Source organism: Ursus maritimus, unplaced genomic scaffold, assembly GCF_017311325.1.
Source record: "Ursus maritimus isolate PB19 unplaced genomic scaffold, ASM1731132v1 scaffold_2, whole genome shotgun sequence".
NCBI lineage: Eukaryota > Metazoa > Chordata > Mammalia > Carnivora > Ursidae > Ursus > Ursus maritimus.
Genome location: NW_024424452.1, coordinates 78,094,962 through 78,115,771, shown reverse-complemented (window position 1 = coordinate 78,115,771; position 20,810 = coordinate 78,094,962). Strand labels below are relative to the sequence as shown.

General features: G+C 38.4%; 1 protein-coding gene across 3 annotated transcripts in view; it reads right to left on the bottom strand.

Annotated features, from left to right (window-relative positions):
* RABGAP1L (RAB GTPase activating protein 1 like) overlaps window positions 1–20,810 on the bottom strand; it is a 713,371-nt gene that overhangs the window by 529,004 nt on the left and 163,557 nt on the right. For all 3 annotated transcript variants that reach the window (XR_005836374.1, XM_040636233.1, XM_008696595.2), the window contains one exon: window positions 20,288–20,429. Coding sequence is in view for 2 of the 3 variants with exons in the window: in XM_040636233.1 (XP_040492167.1) it covers window positions 20,288–20,429 (142 nt within the window). In the remaining variant the exon portion in view is untranslated. The remainder of the gene's footprint in view (window positions 1–20,287; window positions 20,430–20,810) is intronic.

The window sequence follows — 20,810 nt, the reverse complement described above, 5'->3', positions numbered from 1 at the left end:
AGAGTGGAGTTCAGGGGCCTGATGCTTCAGGAAGTGTGTCTGGTGTATGCTATGTGCACTCTGCTGCTGTGTTTTGGCATCTCTTTCCCCCAGGTCAGTCCTCTGCAGTTTCTCCTTGCCTGAAGTGGGAAGTATTTGGACCTTGGTCAGAATGTGGCAAGTTTTAACTACCTGTGCTCTGGTCTGCTTGTTAAGATAGACCCTATGCTATTTCCACTAGAACTAAAGCTTTGCAGAACTCTGTGGTCAGTAGATGTGGTGGGAGCAGGGGGTTTGTGCTGATCTTCTGGGGGAGGGGTCCACTGCCCTGCTTCTCAGGCACACTTGCCCAGGAAAAGCAGCACCTGTGGGGGGAGTGGAGGGCTTGGTGTAAGTGGTCAAGGCTGCCAGTGTTGACACTGTGCTGCTTACTGAAGTTATTTTATGCTGACAGGCGGGGGAGAGAAATGGCGCCAGCCCCCTCCCTCATCTCCAGAGAGGGGAGTTCGTACCCACCGCTGTCCAGGAAGCCTTCCCAGAAGAGTGAACAATCTCCACTTGTGTGTCCCAGGTATCCCTCAGATCCCTGCCTTCACCTTGTGTCTGGGGCCATGTGCCCCGCCACCCCCCACCCGCCATCAGCAATGCAATACACCTGTGTTCTATCCCAGGGAAACTCCAAGCTTTAGGAACCCAGCATGAGGCAGACCCATCCTGGTCCTCTGGGGGAGGGTCTTGCCATGCTGGGACTAATGCAGTTTGTCCCAGAAGGGCGGTTGCACCAAAGCATGGGTTGTGGAGTTTGGAGTAAAGTGCAGCCAAGAGATGGTGTCCAGGTTAGCTGCCCTCAGCAGCTGTCTCTGTAACTATGCTGAGGGACAGGGAAGGTAATGGCACCCACCCTCTCTTTTGTGTCTGGACAAGCAATGCCACCTCTCCCAGATGCACTCCAAGGAGGAATCATCCCTCCCACTGAGTCCCAGGATCGCACAGTCTGCTCCCGGGCTCTCTGCCTTCTCCAAAGGAGCATTTCAGCTCCCTGAGGGCTCCATACCAGCCATGCCACGGATTTCTAAAACTCCAGTCTTTGAGCCCCACGGTTGTAAAAACTCAGAAAAATCAGCCCCTCTCATTTTCCCAATCAATGGCTTTGGGGAAGTGTTTTCCTTGTGGGATCCCCTGTGTGCTCCTCTCTCTCTCTCTCTCTCTCTCGCCTCTCTCCACGACCAGGGCTCCCTCTTCTCCACAGCACCCATAATCCGTTTCTCCCCCAAATCTCATTTCCACACCTCCTACCTTCCACCACGTGGCCTCTTCTCTCCCTCTACTTGTGCACTTCTTTCAGTTCTCAGATCAATTTCTTGGGTGTTCAGAATGATGTGATATTTATCTAGCTGTGTACAACGGACAAGGCAAGCCTAGGTTCCTCCTACTACGCCACATCTTAGCTCCTCTATCTCGCATTTATTATATACATACCTCTTTCTACCTCTAGGCTGCAAACTCCTTGAAGATAGGTACTGGTCCTAAGCATTTAGTACAGGGCCTTGTACATAACAGGCTTTAAGGATAACTGAATGTAGGACAGATAGAAGAAAGGAATCTGGAAAGGGAGGGTAAGTGGGGCAAGCAAAGCTGGGGAATGGTAGAGGCAAGTAAGAGAAAATCAGCACTAGAGAGTCATAAAGGTTATGGGGAGAGAGGTGATTGAAAAAGCCAGGTAATTCCGAAGAGACTGGTAAAATCTAAAACTTTATTTCTCTGATGTAATATTTATTTGTGGTTTTGGTACAAAGAGAAAGGACAAATTAAAGCTCTAATTATCTAAAGCCAAATTTCCGGGTTTTTTAAAACAAACTTTCTATGTTTTTTAAATACCCCTCAAGGGGCAGCTGGGTGGCTTAGTCGGTTAAGCATCCAACTCGATTTTGGCTCAGGTCATGATCTCAGGGTTGTGAGACCGAGCCCCGAGCTGGGCTCCCTGCTGGGCCTGGAACCTGCTTAAGATTCTCTCTCTCACCCTCTCTCCTTTTGCCCCTACTCCCACATGTGCTCTTTCAAAAAATAAAAAAATAAAAATAAAATACCCCTCAAAATATTTTAATATGTTCAAATGTGTACCATTTAGAATTTTTACAAATTTGCCTGTCTCTATAGTATCATGAAAATAGTAACAGTACAATATTGTGTAGCCTTTCTGCTGACATACATTTTACAAATATTTACTCTAGCCCCAAAATTAAAGCCAGTGTGATATTTTCAGCACTAACTTTTCAGAAAGCTCAGCCTTTTTCCTGTAGTTATATAAGAGATCTGAGTCATTCAGCTCCCAATGCCATATTCAAATCATTAGAACACCACATCCCCCTGGTGTGACAAGAGCCATAATTTCTCCAACTGAAAAATTAAGCCCTCTCCTTACTGATACTAACTGCTGCTACAGGAATGGCATATGAATTATTTCCATAATCTTTCTGCAAATAGTTAATAAGCTCTCAGTCTTGCTTCAGCTAAAGGAGTTAGTTGTTGACACAACGCAATTATAAAGTAATAAGGACCCTAGATTCTGGTCTTGACACTGTCAGTTTGTCTCAGGGTCTCAGTTTCCAGAACTATAAACGAGATAGTTCAGTATAATTAAATTCAAATAACATTTACTGAGTACATTCTCTGAGCAAATATATAATACCTAACTTGTTGCCAGTCTCCCAAATTTAAATATTTTAATGATTTGAGGTTATTAAAATTTTCCTGATTATAACAGATTGAATAAAGAGAACCGAATAGTTAGCACCTTTCTCCTCAGGTTTTTTCCTCAGACACCTACCTCTCCAAGCCCTGCCCACAAACATGCACTGGGGGTCATAGTTGCTATCAGCTCTCTGGCTTCAACCCAAACCCCAGCACAAGACTGATAAACAACAGGAGTTTGTCAAACTCAGCCCCCACCTGTAATGGGGGCAGTACCGGGGAAGGAAAAGGGAGATTCAAGCAAGGCCTTAGCCTGAAAAAGAAAGAAAAGATTTTACCAAGAAAAACATTCACAAACTGTGTGACCTTGGGCAAAGTGCTTAACCTCTCTACCTTCAACTTCTCTATACTAAAAAATGGATAAAATACTCCCTTATAGGGCTGGTGTGAGAATTAAATGTATAATTCACTTAGTTTTTCATTAGAAAGTGGAATTTAACTGCCTTGTGAATCAGTGACTCAATCTGTTTCCACAAAAACCAGTTTATTTGCCAAGCATTAAGGGAATTCTACCTCAGGAGAGGGCAGGAAGCAGATGACCCCAGGATCTCCTCTACTTCAAAGATTCACTGAAATCATGCCGCTGTATCAGCATCACCAGGGTGTGTGAATGATCAGACCCAGGTGGTCACTACAGCATTTTAGTCTGAATCTTCATCATTAAATTGGCAGGAAAAGCAGATTCAGTGGCCACACAGGCCATGCAAACCCTCCTAGACACAAGGACTCTGATGTAGGCTTTGCACAACTACAGACCATCTACTACTTACTTATGGGAATAAAAGTCCCGAGACTACAGAGGGCTCACTTCACAACATGGAGAACATCTAAAGAATGCTGATAATAGTCTCAGGTATGTATAAATGTTCAATAAAAGTTAACTCCTATTAATCCTATTACCACGTCATGGAAGCAATAAACATTAAGACTGATAATATCTCTTTTGGGTGAAGGTATGAAGGAAAGGGTGCTCAGATACACTACTGTAAGGAATATAAAGCTTCAGTCTTTCTAGAGAGTAATTTAGTACTATCTATCAAAAACCAGATTGTGACCACCACAGTAATATCTAGAAATCTGCATTTGTGCTTCAGAATAGATAGATCCATATATATGACTATTCTTTACAATATCCATAATAGCAAAAAAAAAAAAAAAGAAAAGAAAAATAGGTATTACTTTTAGAACCTTCAAAAGAGAACTGGAGGGGCACCTGGGTGGCTCAGCCATTAAGTGTCTGCCTTCAGCTCAGGTCATGATCCCAGGGTCCTGGGATCAAGCCCCACATCGGGCTCCCTGCTCAACGGGAAGCCTGCCTCTCCCTCTCCCACTCCCCCTGCTTGTGTTCTCTCTCTCGTTGCCCCCTCTCTGTTAAATAAATAAATAAAATCTTAAAAGAGAGAGAGAGAGAGAAAACTGGAAAAGCAAATTATGCTATATCCTTGCCACAGAATACTATGCAATTAAAAAGAGCGAGTTTAACGTAGTATTCATAATAGATTGTTTAATGAGGAAAGTTGCCCAACATGATATACAAAATATTCCTTTTGGAAAAAATACCTAAACCATTAAATGATTTCTCCTGGAGAATCAATCAGATGGTGGGCAGTCAGGGTCCATTTTATATTTATTTAAATTTTTTAACAATAAAAAAGAGAACAGAAATTCCATGTATTTTTGTGTTTGTTTTCTAAATGCTTTTTTTTTTTATTTTATTTATTCGACAGAGATAGAGACAGCCAGCGAGAGAGGGAACACAAGCAGGGGGAGTGGGAGAGGAAGAAGCAGGCTCATAGCGGAAGAGCCTGATGTGGGGCTCAATCCCATAACGCCGGGATCATGCCCTGAGCCGAAGGCAGACGCTCAACCGCTGTGCCACCCAGGCGCCCCTATGTTTGTTTTCTAATACAAAGTTGCTTATCTTCCCAAATCATAAATTGGTGCCTGGCTTTACACAGACAATTTTTCAGTAGTTTTGTTAATTTATTTAAATGTCTTAAAAATTTGATTAAGTAAATGATTTTTAAAAACCAGTCAAAAACCACTCATTCATGGAGGCAGTAAAATTAAAATGACAAACAACATTTGCTAGAAAGAAGTTTATCTCAGAGAAATTCCACTTGGGTTTTTTTTTTTTTTTACATTAAATCATCATTTGTCAATAAATTATTTTTAAGAACTCCAGACTGTTTGTAACCACTCCCCTCCCTTTATTCAGCTGCCATTTAAAATGTTATTATTATCATATTAAGCTGCAGACATTGTGAATAAATATTCTTATCTTCCCCTCAGCATACTGGATTTAGACAAACTTTTCAAACACAGGCTTTACTGAGCCACTTAGAAAATATAATTACACATAAAAATGTTGTAGAAAGATAAATAAAGTCAAGTTAAATTTCTATAAAAACTGTGTGGCATTTAGCTAGCTGCAGTGACCCTTCAAGTACAAAGTTCACTTATCTATCATTTAAAGGTCAGCCCTACCATCAAAAAAGACATTTATAGGACTAAATTAAGCCTTCCAATCTCCAGAAAAGTACCAGTGTATAACTTTATTTAGAATATAATTGCTTTGCACGTAAATATGTGAAATCCTTGGACATTTGAAACATATTTCATTAAAACAAAAAAAAAACCCTAAAATCCTCAGGTCATGAGGTAATTACTTTGCTTAAAAAAGATATATCAAGAATGAAATACTGTATTAACTTAAAACTTTAGATACCAAAGATTTTCCCTGAATTCCCAATTAGTCTATGAATTACACTAAGTATGAGAAAGGGGTTTCAAGGGCAAAGGGCGAAATCCCTTCTCAGTTAAACTTTAGGGATTTCAAATGAAAACATCTTTGTATGTAATAGGAACTCGGAGTAATAAGAAAGGTTAAGAGCTCAGTTGTCATGCAACGTTGGCTTAGCACTAGCCTTGGTGCCACATCCATCAATCACGCACAACCAAGTTTTCTTGAATTCAACTTCCCTCTTATCTTCTAATATTCCTTCCCATCCAATCTTCATCCTAGTCTATAATATCTACAGAAAGTGTTCATAGGAAAATTACAAAGGCAGCCTTTTGACAATGTACCTAAGATATCTTAATCTTCATCTTTCAAGAAGACTGAGACATGAAGTGAGGCAAAGAAGCATCACATTAACTGGCATTCAGGAGCATCTGGGGGTTGGGAAATGTGAAGCTTTTATCACACCAAAGTTAGAAAAATGATAAAAGACAGCCGCATGCATTTTGGAATAACATGAAAATAGCACTAAATTAAGGAAGAACTACGATAACTTTCTACAGGGGTGCTCGTTAGTTCAAACTATTTTCTACCTTCTGAAAGGACTGTTTTTTAAAAATTAGAAAAAATACAGAAAGGGAGACATGACCACTTAATTCTTGATACCATTTCATTATATTAATGTTTCAGTTAAGGTAACTGGTATACCTACAAAGTACTAAATGAACCAAAATTGACCCCAGCATGAAAACAAAACAAAACAAAACCCTCCAAATAAAACCCCAAGAAAAACCAAACCTATAAAAGTTTAATAACCAAATAGGAGCATTTAAAAATACATACTTAAACTCTTTTCTAAAAGCATGCAATACAGAAATTCACAACTCACATTTACTATATTCACAATCTTATCCTTAATATAAAGTTAAAACTTTAAGTTCATGTAATAAATTTACATTAAAAAACTCTTTTGAGTAAAATTGTCTTTAAGACTGATTTTCTAACCAAAGATGCTGTACTATATTAATACCAAATATCAATCTTCCCTGAAAAGAGCTTACATAATACAGAAAATATTTTTATGATATTAAGATGCACTTTTTCTATTAGATTATCCATTTATGATAGTCGAAGTAAATACACACTTGGGACTTGCCAAAACAAGCAAGAGTGTATTAAGCTCTACCTTAAATACTAACACATTGTTTATTTTATTTTATTTTTTTTAAAGATTTTATTTATTTATTTGACACAGACAGCCAGCGAGAGAGGGAACACAGCAGGGGGAGTGGGAGAGGAAGAAGCAGGCTCCCAGCAGAGGAGCCTGATGGGGGGCTCGATCCCGGAACGCCGGGATCACGCCCTGAGCTGAAGGCAGACGCTTAAGGACTGCGCCACCCAGGCACCCCCTAACACATTGTTTAGGCACACTTAAATAACCAAATGAGAAAGATGGGTATTTTCCATTACACCTATATGATGAAACAGTAATTCTCCAAGTGTTTTTTTTCTTGCTACTTCTCATATTTCCTTTCAAGTATATTTTCTATTAATAACAAACTCAATTCATGAATTTTGAGTTGTTCCACTTAAGGTCATTTCAAAATGCAAAAAAAAAATCTTTAATTTAATTTTACATACTTCTCATTAGAAATACACTAAAACTTTATTATAACATGCAACTCATGGGAAAAATTTTATAAGAACAGTTTACTTTGGAGCACTAATAGGAAGGGCATTTATTATGTAACAAATGCAACTAACAAAACACTTTAACTAAAATGTAGCCCCAGTTATGTATACAAAAGAAAGCATAGTAATAACAGTATATTTTACAGAATCTTAGGAATTACATAAAACATACATATTCACAAATATGCTGTGACTCTCACAGTTGGCCAACTTTTCTCTAAGGTCCAAATAGTAAGTATTTTCAGCTCTATCACATGTTCTTCTCTTTCCTCTTCTTTCTTTATTTGGGGGGGGGTGGTTTGGGGAGAGGTGTTGTTATTACAACACTTTAAAAATATAAAAACCGATCTTAGCTCAGAAGCCATTACAACAAAACCAGACTGTGGGTAGTTTGGCCACAGTATGCCAAGCCCAGGACCCTTGCAGAGCAACCATTCATTTCTATTTGCTTCAAAACATTAAAGATGATTTTTTTTTTCAAATGCCCAGAACATTTTTCAAAAAAACAATCAATTTTATGAAAAGTGAGGATATACTTACTATAAATATAAAAGACTAGACTATATATTGTACAATTTAAATATAATAGAAATCAGTTCCATACCCATTAAGTATGTTAGAATCAGATTTCAATCTGCCAAATTCAAGAATCTTATCACTTAAAAAAAATACTAGATTCCAGTTAAGGACAAGACAATAAACTTTCCAGACACAAAAAACACTGCTGCGGGAAATGATTACGATGTATTGTCTTTTTTTTTTTTTTTTGGTAGAAGACATGCAACCTAGAAATGTGAGAATGTAGTTTACTTTCTGTTGAATGCTAGATTTTCATTCTTTAGAGGCACTGTATCTTAAAACATAAAAATTACTGTATGATTGGGGTGGAATAAGATTAGACTCAAGATTAAGATTAGACTGTAATCATGAATTACACCACAATTTTATATTTTAGGTTTTTAAATGAAATACAAATCACAGGGGAGAAAATCAATACTACATGCTTAAGTTCAGTTGATATGGGACCAAATCATACTCAAGCATCCAATGGTTAGATTGCAGTTGTTTTTTTGAAACACCACTGGTTATCTGTAGGGGAAAACATCAAGAGCCCAAATGACAATCTTAATTTATCTCACAACACTTAGAATCTAAACCATACATTTGGCACTTGATTACATTTGGGCCAAATGCAATACACACTGTGATGTTTCATAGTATTACTTAATTCCTGCAATGATTTAAAATGCTTATTCCCACATTAAACATAAAGTTTAGCCTTAAAGGAAGTCCTTCCAAGGAACCACAGGGCTAAAAATATGTATGTACACAAATACTTCTGAAATGAATGAAATTAATATATAAATATGCTTTCTTCCAGGGCAAGCTAACCCAGCACTAAGCCTCTGAATATGGCAATTAAAAACAGGTATGACTCATCACCTTTTCCTGTCAATTATTTCCCTGAAATCAGTCATTTTCTATTTCCAGGATCGGCACCCTTGTTCAGGCTTTATCTCCTCAAATTAGAGATTTAATCACAGGTTCTTCACTGTTCCTAACTGCATTCTACATAGCTTACTGCCCACTTAATCTTTCTAACTCAAATCTTTGCTCGTGCCACGCCCAGCTCAAAACCCCTCAATGACTCTCCACAACTTTATACAGTTAAAGTCCACACTGTTCAGTGTTTTCAATGAGGCCCTCCAAGGCCTGTTCCCCACCTGTCTCTCCAACCTCACACTCACTGTCTCATAGGCACACTGCAGATTCTGGGTGCATCTATACTTCCTGTTTTCACAGATGTCAAAATGCTATGCTTCCTACTTTCTACTCTTCCAAATCCCACTAACTCACTCAAATTTTCCCTGACTTAATCACTTGAAAGTGAAGTAAAGCTACCATTTACTGGTGACCCACTATGTTGAAATCTCTGATAGGCCCAGCAGAAGACAGATATAAGTATGAATAAAGACCCGAGCTTGTCAGAAGGAATTTATAGTCAAGTAAGGAAGAGAAGACACATGTAACTGTAATTTAACACAGAATATCATAAATGTTATTAAAGATAAGCAAAATTATAGTGGACTTCTATATTCAAGGAATAACAGATCACTTCTGACTGGGGATAAGTGACAAAGAGAATGGCATTTAAACTGATAGATGAACCCTGGCTTCAACAGGCAGAGATGATAAGGGTTTCACAAGTAATGAAAATGGCTTGAGAAAAAACACTGGAAACCTATACCAATCAATGCTCTTATTACTCATTTGGCAATTCATCATGTACTCTTTTTGTTGAGATCATTTTTTTGTTTAGCTATCCTGCATATATTTATATCCTAGGGCCTAGTCCAATTGGACAAATGAGATATAAACTTACAAAATTACGGAAGCAATAGTACCTCTCTTGCATCGTCACAGTGACAAGTGAGATAGCATGTATGCAAAAGTGGCTATTACTTAACAGACGCTTAAAAAATGACAGGTTTGCTTTATTTTTGGTACATAGCTCTCTGTGATAGGCAGTTCTAAGACAGCCCCCAAGATTCCTGCCTCCTGGGTACACACCCTGCAAAATCCCTACCCTTGAGTGTAGGCAGAATGTATAAATGTGACAGCTGTGACTAGGTTGTGTCATAAGGCAAAGGGGAAGGGAATCTGCAGATATAAGGTTCCCAACCAGTTTGACTTTAAATTAATCAAAGTGAGACTATCAAGGTGGGCCTAACCTAATCAGGTAAATGCTGAAAAGAGGGCCTCGGCCTTCCCTTAGAGTAGATGCTCCTGTCAGCCTTGAAGAAGCAAGCCACCAGGAGTTCTACAGCTGCAAGAAAATTACTTCAGTCAACAATCACTTGAGCTTTGAAGAGAATCCCAAGCCTCAGATGAGACTTAAGTTCTAAGTGAAACTCTGGACTGCAGCCTTAGGAGGCCCTGAGCAGAGAACCCAGCTAGGCCATGCCCAGACTCTTGATCCATGGAAAATGTGAGATAATAAACTTGTGTTCTTTTAAGATGTTAAATGTTTTGGTAACTTGTTATGGAGCAACAGAAAACTAATACACTCTTTCCCTCCACTTTCTCTTAAATACCTTCCCTTATCAAATATATTTTTAATCATTTTGTTGAAACAGATCATTTAAAACGCAAGAATAAAACAGTATTATAAAGTCCTTTTCTCCCTCCCTTCCTCCTTTCCTCTCCCCTCCCCACACACACGTGCGCACACAAATTTTACAAATAAAGTATCTGACTGCTAAAGAAACAGTATCTAATGTGCCAAGTCTGTTTGAGTGGAACATATTTTGCTCATCTACAAGATGGATACAGTAATAGTGTGAACCTTTTAAGGATGATATGAGGATTAAATGAATTAATATAAGCAGGCAATTTAAATCCTTGCTACTGAAAGTGTGCTGTGGTATCCAGTAGGAGATTTAAGAAATGCAGATCAGGCCCCATTCCAGACCTAAGAAACAAGACTTTACTTTAACAAAATTTCCAGGCAATGTTTGTACACATAACGTTTGAGTAGCACTTCTTTAGCTCGTGCTTGCCACACGTAAGTGCTGTATGATCATCACGTTTTCTGAAAAAACTAATTTCTTTTCTATATCCCCTATCTTCTTTTCATTTGAATATAAAAAACGTTCATCTGCAAACTGGTTTCTATAGTAAAATTTCTTTGTCACTGCCTTTTCTCTAATCAGACTATGAATTAAGAAATTAGGAGATAATAAGCCTCTGATTTTGAGACTATTTTGCTCTTTAGTTATAACGAGCTAGGAGTAGTGACAGACAGCTAACAGTCCCTTAAATCATGGGGAAATTTTTTTTTTTTTTAGATAGCATTTTAACCAATCCCAATATAAAAACTGCAGATTATACTGAACATAAAAAGTACGACCAGGAGTGAAGCTTACCTAATATGACTGTGACTCTGGTCTTCTACAATTACTTGGTCATGTGTCGTAAGGAAATCATATTGTAACTGCCATCTTTTGCCTTCATGTAACTTACTATCCATGTTACAACTAAGTAAATATAAGTATCAGGTCAACAAACAGAAAGCCAGTTTGAAATACAGATGAAGCAAACAACGGCACCTCAAGTTTGAGGTTTGATTGCAGGAGCAATTCAGAATATGTAGGAGCGTCTAAAGGTGATAAGGTAATTTTCAAATAATCCCTATACTGTCTCACTGATGGACTTAACTTTCTGCTAAGATGCTTTTGCAACCAAATTAATACCCTTTAACACATTTCATTTTTTGAACAGCATTTGAAAAATATGCAAAGATATCTTAATTCATTTTACTTAGATCTTCCGCGGGAAATTAAGAGCAATTTTAGTCCTTTTATATCTGTATCCCTTTTTAGTTAAATTACAGGTTAAGGTAAGACAATTTAGAGTGACTTGAACTTCCACTTTTGCTTTGACAGGCAAATTGTTGAAAATAATTAAATAAAAGAATTCTCCAATTGCCCCCAGCAGGAAAACATTTCGATGCCACCCCCAGCTCTAACTTTTGATGTTTGCGTTGACAGAAATGTCAATTACAGAACTAATAATAAAGTATATTGAAAATGTATGAAATGCCTGATCTATTAAAAAAAAGTATTACTTCCTACTCTGTGATTTTTGTAGCTTTTTAAATAAAGGTGATGGCTAATAGAATTTCAAGAGACGAGGTGACATCTCAGTGAAAAATGAAGAACAGAAGTGAAAAAAATTTTTAGAAAAACAAAAATCTGATGACTTGTTCTTCTTCAGACCATACACATAAGGATGAGAAACTGAAAACTTTATGTATGTTTTTCATATTTTCAAATACAAACCCAAAATGTTGCATCTGTTTTTCTAATCTTTCTCAGTATTAAATCATTTTGAGGCATCATAAAAGGAGAAACATTCATTTAGTATATCTATTATAACAAATATATTCACTTTTTAAATTATTTGTTCGTTCATTTACTATTACCGTTCTACTTACTGAGCAGGCAAGATCTCAATGAGATTGTGGCAGCTCAAGAAAAATTAGAATGAGAGGAGGGATGGACCCTGCGGCAGCCTAAGAACTAGGGTCCCAGCCAGAGGCCACAGCGAGCACTCCAGCCCAAGGCAAGCGTATGCCTGTGCGTCTGAAGAACAGCAAAAGGACAAGTGCGGCATTTGTGAGGGAGGGAGTGGCAGGGAATGAGGTCAGAAAGGTAAAAATCGGAGAGCAAGATTACATTCAGGCTTGTAAACCTTGGTAAAAAGAATGTTTGGCTGAGTGAAATGAGAAGCCAATAGAGGATTTTAAGGGGAGAAGTCAAGTAATCTGACAAATTTCAAAAGAATGTGTATGGCCAGTGTGTGGAACATGGACTAGGGTGGTAGGGCCGAGGGTGGAAGGCAGGAAACTAGTCAGGAGCGATGGCAATAATCCGGTACAAGAAATGATCAAGTCAGAGAGAGGACAGATTCTGGATTCTGAGATTTGGAGCCTGCAGTTGCCACTTGCTGACAGGAGAAGACAAAAGGCTTGATCCTACGAGAACCAGTCTTCAGCTGTTTACTCCACTTGGAGCACAGCTGCTCTCCATTAAATAGAAAAGAAAAGCAAAATCATTTCAGAGACAGAACTCTGGAAACAGGGGGCGCCTGGGTGGCTCGGTCGTTTAAGCGTCTGCCTTCCGCTCAGGGCGTGATCCCAGGGTCCTGGGATCGAGCCCCGCTTTGGGCTCCCTGCTCCGCTGGGAGCCTGCTTCTCCCTCTCCCACTCCCCCTGCTTGTGTTCCTTCTCTCGCTGGCTGTCTCTCTGTCGAATAAATAAATAAAATCTTTAAAAAAAAAAAAAAAAAAGAACAACTCTGGAAATATGACTCAGTCATACATATGCAAGGCCTCAGGTCCAGCATGGATATGTGACTAGTTAGGGCTCTCTCTGGTCTCTCGTGTGTACACAGCCTTGCACACATGCACAGTCTTCACACTACCAGTGGTATGTATAATCTTATGAAGGCCCACCTATTCCTTAAATCTTGTTCAAATTCTGGCCAGTCTGTGGCTTTGCCCAACCAAAATTATGACCTCATGCTATTTACAACATTGGCCTTCCCATCTTTTTGCCACAAAAAAAAACCACTACTGTTCCAGCAGCATTCCAGAAATACAGGGTTTCTATGTTTGCTCCAAATCAAATAAACCCCTTCCAGCAGCTAAAGCAAAGCTACTGGTTTTCTTTTTTTCTGTCTTTTATTGAACTACAGTTGACACACAATATGACATTAGTTTCAGGTGTACAAGACAGTGATTCAACAACTTTATATGCTATGCAGAGCTAACCCCAAGTGCGGCTATTGTTCGTCACCATACAAGGCTGTTTCTATACCACCGAATAAATTCCCTATGCTGTAACTTTCATCCCCGTGACTTATTTATTCCACAACTAGAAGCCTGTATCTCCCACCTTCTTTCACCCATTCTGCCCATCTCCCCCACTCCCTCCCCTCTGGCAACCACCAATCCGTTCACTGTATTTATGGATCTGTTTTTGCAAAGCTCCTAGTTTTCACAGCTTGCCCCACCCTTGGAAAACTACCAAGTCAAAAGGCCAGTGGTAGGAATGAGCAGAATGGGAGCAGCCTCAGGGACTAAAATATAGACTGTTCTTATCTGAGTTCAGTAGTTTTTCTTGAATAGACGCTTCTCAATTTTTTGTATAATTTATCACTTTCCCAAGTCCTGAGCTGGCTGGTTTTTGACAATTTTATCCAGTTTTATCATCATTTTTTGATAAGTGGATTCGCCAAGCTCATCACTTAGCCATTCTGCATTGAATACTTTTTAAATGTAATTTGCCTAAGCAACCTACTAAAAAAATGTCATAGAAAATATTTTGAAACATCTCTATAGAAACTGCCAGTACGCTAAAATTACTATTTTCTTTTGACTGTGAACATGTCTTTGTTGAAGAGCTTACTCAGGTGGACTTAAATGGAAAAAGCCTCTAAGCAGAGTAAACAGCATTTGCAAGGACACAGAAGCATGTCAGGAAAATGTACTGTTACACATTCAGTGGCTAAATCCTCTCTATTTTAGCTCTCCCTTTCCAACTACAGATGAGCTCAAATTTCTTACCCCTTTCTTGGCCTAATATAACCTAATGTTTTTAATCCAATCTCTTTCCTCTTCTCATCGACTTTCTTGAAAGGTTAAGAACACTGTTCTCCCCTCCTCAATTCACTATAATGAGGCTTTCTTTCCCAACTTCAGTAAAATCACCGTCACAGAGGTTCAGGACTTCTAAAATTTACCAAATCCAATTAACAGTTTTTGGTCCTTTCATGCTGAACCTCCCTGTTCCCTGTGGCAAAACTGCACATCACCCCCACCTTGCAAATCTCCACTCCTTAGTCTGTTACTACACTGTCTTAGTTCTCCTCACAACGTTCTGATCATTTTTCTGCAAATCCTTTAGCTGGGCTTTCTCTTCCTGCATCTACCCCTCAAATGTCAGTGATCACTTAAATTCTACTTCTAACCTGCATCTCCCACATGTTCCCCCAAGGAAATTTTAGCCATGCTTATTACATCATGCTAATGTCTCTCAAACCTTTATCTCCAGCTATTAAGCTTCTCGCACAATTAAAGACTATTTCTAATAAGTGAAAAATAGTCCCACTTTAATATTCAGTAAGTTCAAACTCATCAATGTCTGAAAGAGAATAAATCTTACCCTCACCCTAAAATCCACTCTTCCTTCTCCTGTCTCATTTGTTCGACCAAAATCATCCAGCCACCACCTATGCTAGGAACCTAGATGTGATCTTTTGATTCTTTTTCTTCCCTTCGCTTCTGCTGCTCAGGACACAATTAATTTATAAACCTCTTGATTTTATCTCCAGAATATTCTCAAATGTATCTCTTCTGCCTCTGTTCCTTACACTTTGAAGTAGCCACTTGGACACAACTGTGTCAAAAGAACTCTGTCAAAATGACATCAAAAATGAAGTCTGATCTTATTCTTTTTTACAGCTAATAGTCCAATGTATATACATACTATCTTCGCCATCCATTCATCTATTGATGGACACCTGGGCTGCTTCCATAACTTAGGTTTTTTAAACAATGCTGCAATAAACATAGGGGTGCATTTATCTATTCAAATCATTGCTTTTCTTTAGGCAAATACCCAATAATGGAATTACTGGATCGTATGGTAATTCTATTTTTAATTTTTTGAGGAAACTCCACTGTTTCCCACAGTGACTACACCAGTTTGCATTCCCACCAACAGGGCACAAGGGTTCCCTTTTCTTCACATTCTTGCCAACACTTGTTATTTCTTGTGTTTTTGATTCTAGCCATTCTGACGGGTGTAAGGTGGTACCTCACTGTGGTTTTGATTTGCATTTCGCTGAGGACTTTCAGCAACATGATGGACCTAGAGGCTATAAATGTTAAGTGAAATAAGTCAAACAGAGAAAGATAAATACTATATGATTTCTTTTATATGTGGAATCTAAAAAACAAAACAAATGAACAAACAAAAAAGAGACAAAGGGAAAAAAAAGACTCTTAAATAGAACAGGGGCTCCTGGGTGGCTCAGTCAGTTAAGCTTTTGACTTTGGCTCGGCTCATGATCTCAGGGTCCTGGGATTGAGGCCCCCTCCCCACCCCTGTCAGGCTATGCCTTCAGTGGGGAGTCGGCTTCGCCCTCTCCCTCTGCCCCTGCCCCACTCCTTCCCTCTCTCTCAAATAAATAAATAAAATCTTTTAAAAAGAGAGAGAGAGAGAGAACAAACTGGTGGCTGCCAGATGGGAGGAGGGTGGGAAGACGGGTAAAAGACAGAAAGGGGATTAAGAGGTACAAACTGCCAGTTACAAAATAAGTCAGTCATGAAGATGAAAAGCACGGCATAGGGAATATAGTTAATAAGATGGTAATATAATAAAGTTTGGTGACAGTGATGACACTTATCATGGTGCACAATGGAAATGTACAGAATTGTTGAATCATTACATTGTACACCTGACACTAATATAACATTGTATGTTAATTATACTTCAATAAAAGTAAAAATGAAGGTTGGGCCTAATTCAGTAAGATTAAAAAAAATGATGGTCTTTCCAATGCTCACCTACATGATCTTAAGATCCTGGCAGGGAATGTTTCTGAATATTTTGCTCATTAATAACAAGCTAAACCTGGGATCATTTGGTTTGCCATTTACTTGTCAATGTATCCATTTTCTAGTAATGTTCTTTTCCATAAGTAAGCAGCTCTTCCCTTCAAGTGCATCTGCACAACTTTCAAATCTCCTCACCCTTGAAGTAATTACCACTAAACCAAAAAATACCTTTCTAAGCCTTGAATAACATCAAGTAATATGTCAGACAAAATGCATGGAAAATAAATTAAAGGTGTGCTTGTGCGTCTGAAAGACTTCTGTTGAAGAGAATATTTTGGCTTCCGATAGGTTTTCCTACAACCTGCCCTTTAAAGAAGGATGTTTGCTTCTGGCTGACATAATTGAAATATTCCATATCTAAAAGTCTTTTTTCATGCACTACTTGATCTGTATGCTGAAATCACTCTCCAAAAGTGCTTTCACATAAAACAGTGCTGTTTAGAAGACAGAGTCTCATGTTATGTTTTCATATTATGTTACACTACAGTCTTCCACCCAAGATGTATGACATTAGATCTAGAATATGATCTGAAGTATGTAAGATCTAAAATATCTTGTCTGTAATATTAAAAATACTACCTTTTAAGAAACTGAGTGGAGTTACATCAATTCAGTTTTTAAAGGAGAATACCTTGATTTTGTAGGTCATGAAAATTCACTGGCTTTAGAGTGAGACTAACATAGGTTTGGATTCTCTGTGTGTGTGTGTGTGTGTGTGTGTGTGTGTGTGTGTGTGTGTGTATTTTTTATTTTTTTTAAGATTTTATTTATTTGTCAGAGAGAGAGAGAGCACAAGCAGGGGGAGCAAGAGGAGGAGGGAGAAGCAGTCTCCCGGCTGAGCAAGGAGCCCCATGCAAGACTCGATCCCAGGACCCTGGCATCATGACCTGAGCCAAAGGCAGACGCTTAACTGACTGAGCCACCCAGGCATCCCAGGATTCTGTATATTATTATTAGCCCTTTGACCTCAAATGAGTTGCCTAAAATTTTTTGTCTTTTCTTCATATGTTATATAAAGATGCTAATACTTATTCCTCGGGGCTAATGTGAGTAAAATGTTAAATCTATTAGATCTATTAAATATCTAATATAATATATACCACAAAACAGATACTTAATCCATGTGAGTTAACCTTCTTTTAAGTTAGTGGATAGAAGAAAGGAATTTTTACTTAGTAAATTATGTAATGTATTCCTATTGAGTAGCACCTGTCATTTTATTATTTTTGTTCTCTCCTAATTCTAGTTCCATGTATTTTTCATTTCTAAAGAGAATGGCATTTTTGTAAGACATTACCTGAAATCTTGTGTTCAAATTACTTTCTGGTAGATACCTGTCACTCCTGTTTTTTCTTCCTGTGCACGTAGCTCAATTACATTCTCAGACCAGGACTGTGGTTCCTGTTTACCAGGAAAAAATGTGCTTCTAGGTCTGGCCCAAATTCTCCTGCGTGTGATCTCTGGTCTTTTCCTCTTTGTGTTGGCTGGGGAGGGATGACCACTACTGTGTTCCTGGGAGTCTTGTATAGAATATAGTGGAGTCACACAATGGAAGGAAGGGCTGAACGCTGTGATCAAGAGAATACTATGGAAGTGATGTTGCGTGACCCCAAAGCTCCGACATAAAAGGCACTGCAGTTTCTACCTTAGTCTCCTAGATTGCTGTCTGGAGGAAGTTAGCCATTATCCCGTAAGGACACCCGAGCAGCCCCTGTGGGGAGGCCCAGGTGAGAGGAAGCAAAGTTGCTGGACAACCACCAGCATCATTTTAGTAATTTTGTGAATGGGCCCCTATCAGCCCCACCCAGTGAAGTCTTCAGATTATTACACCCCCGGACAACACCTGACTCTTCATAAGAAACTCTTCACTAGAACTGCCCACACAAACCATTCCTAATTCCTGACCTTCAGAAGCCATAAGAGGTAATAACGGCTTTTTAAGCCAAAAAAACAAAACAAAACAAAAAAAACCCTCTAAACGCTACCTCCAACCAAACAAAAATTTAAATGGATCACAGACAAATCATTAAGGAAAAAAACTGACAAATTAGACTGCATAAAACTTAAACTTTTGCTCTCCAAAAGACATTGTTCAAAAAATGAAGAGGCAAAATACTTGCAAAACATATCTAATAAAGGACTTTTATATAACTATATATACAGAGAGAGAGACGAAATCTGAAAAATCAATCAGAAAACAACCCAATTTAAAAATGGGCAACAGATCTGAACGGACTGTTGGCCAAGAAGATATACAAATGACAAATATCATATGAAAAGCTGAACAACATGATGAATCATTAGGGAAATTCAAATTAATATCACAAGATACCACTACACACCCACTAGAATAGCTAAAATTTTTAAAAGTTACAATGCCAAATGTGATTAAGGATATGGAGCGACTAACTCATATGTTGCTGATTAAGATGGAAAATGATACAATTACTTTGAAAACTAGCTCAGTGGTTTTTTTATAACGTTAAACTACCCTTACCATAAGACCTAGCCAGTCCACTCCTAGGTGATCTACCCAAGAAAAATGAAAGCAGATATTCGCCAAAGACTTGTACTCAAATATCCATAGCAGCTAATAGCCAATAGCTACAAACAGCTCAAAGGTCAATTAACTGGTGAGGAGATAAACAAATTGTGGCATATCTTTACAATAAATTACTACTCGGTAACAAGAAGAAACCAACTATTGACACAAATAGATAAATCCCAAAAGATGTGCGCTGTGTAAAAGATGCTATATACAAAAGGTTATGTACTACAGGATTCCTTTTACATGAATTGTAGAAAAGGCAAAACATGGTGACAAAAACAGATCAGTGGTTGCCAGGAACTGTAGGTGAGAAGAAAGGATGACTCCTGTGAAGGGGCATGAGGGAAATTTGGGGGGGCGGGTAATGGAAACATTTTATATTATGATGCTCGTGGTGGTTATACAGATGTATCCATTTGCCAACATTCAGTGAACTATACAATTAAAATGGGCATATTCGGGGCACCTGGATGGTTCAGTCAGTAGGGCATCAATCTTGAGGCTGCTAGTTTGAGCCCCACGTTGGGTATAGAGATTACTTAAAAATAAAATCTTAATAAATAAATAAATAAATAAATAAATAAATAAACAAATAAATAAAATAGGGTACATTCTATTGTATGTAAATTACACCTTCACGAAGATTTTTTTTAATTACACACAGAATAATGTTTAGCATGTAATAAGCACTCAATAAACATTAGCCAAAAATAATCAGTATCTGTATGGCAACCAAATAAAGGAATAGTTTCACAGAAAGACTGAGAATTCTAAGATGCTTTTTTCAAAGATGATATAAATTTAGAAATTTATTTTTAATAAACCCTACCCTATAAGCAGATAATTTAAGGACTTACAATAAAGATCTGCCATTTAGTTCTAGTTTCTAAAAAAAGAGTGCTTCGCACAGAGCCGAACGAAGCGTGACTCTTAGGAGGTTGGTTAGCGTCTCTCAGCAGCATCCATGCCGTAAACAGGGCACATACCATGCTATTTCAAAAAAGTGAGTGGTAAAATGATAAAGCAACAGCAAATAATGTCAAATGAGTAGTGGGACATGACCTATCACCAAAATTCTAAAAACACTTGAGAGAAGTTGAAACTTCTCATTAAACACTTCAAAAATATTTGAAATAAAACAGAAAGCAAAACAGCAAATTTAAACAGATGCATAAGTGGCACTGGGGACTATGCAACCAAGGAACCAATGGACCAAAATTTCTTCTGCATCCAGCAGAATCTAGCCTAAGAGTAGCAGAGACTAGGAATAATCCTCATTCTCCTCCCGCACCCCTCACTCTTACACACACACACACACACACACACACTCCGTTGAGGGTTATAAGTAAAGCAGCTATATAAAGAGAGAGAACTGAGTAGGTGTCACTTCTTACCCTCTTCTGCTTCATCCTCCTGTGGTGACACTGGACCCCCTCCACTAGTGGGAGTGACTGGTTCTTCCTTCTCAGACTGTCGCTGTAGACTTACTACCTCATATATTGCATCTCCAGCATTGGTGTGCCCTTTTCCCTCAGACTGAGAAAGACATAAACATGTGATTCAATATTAGAAGTGTGAAGGACACGCTAAAAGACAGTATTTCAAGGTTCATTAAAAAGAGCTGAAATTAGGAGTAGCATGTCATGTTTGATCTCCTGCATGTCTTAAGAAAATTTTTAAAGTATGGTGATCTCCACACGATATTCTAGAAGTATTATTCTTCTAGTATTATTTTAACCAATGAAACCTACTAACCATTGTGGGAGGAATTTTCTTTTTATCAAAAAAACCTGAAACACCACAGATTCTAGGGCAGATATATAAGTAATGCTAGATTTCTAGGACTGACTACACCTTGCACTGAGATAAAGAGATATCAGCTACATCCGTCAAGTAATTCATGGAAGTAGATAGTTC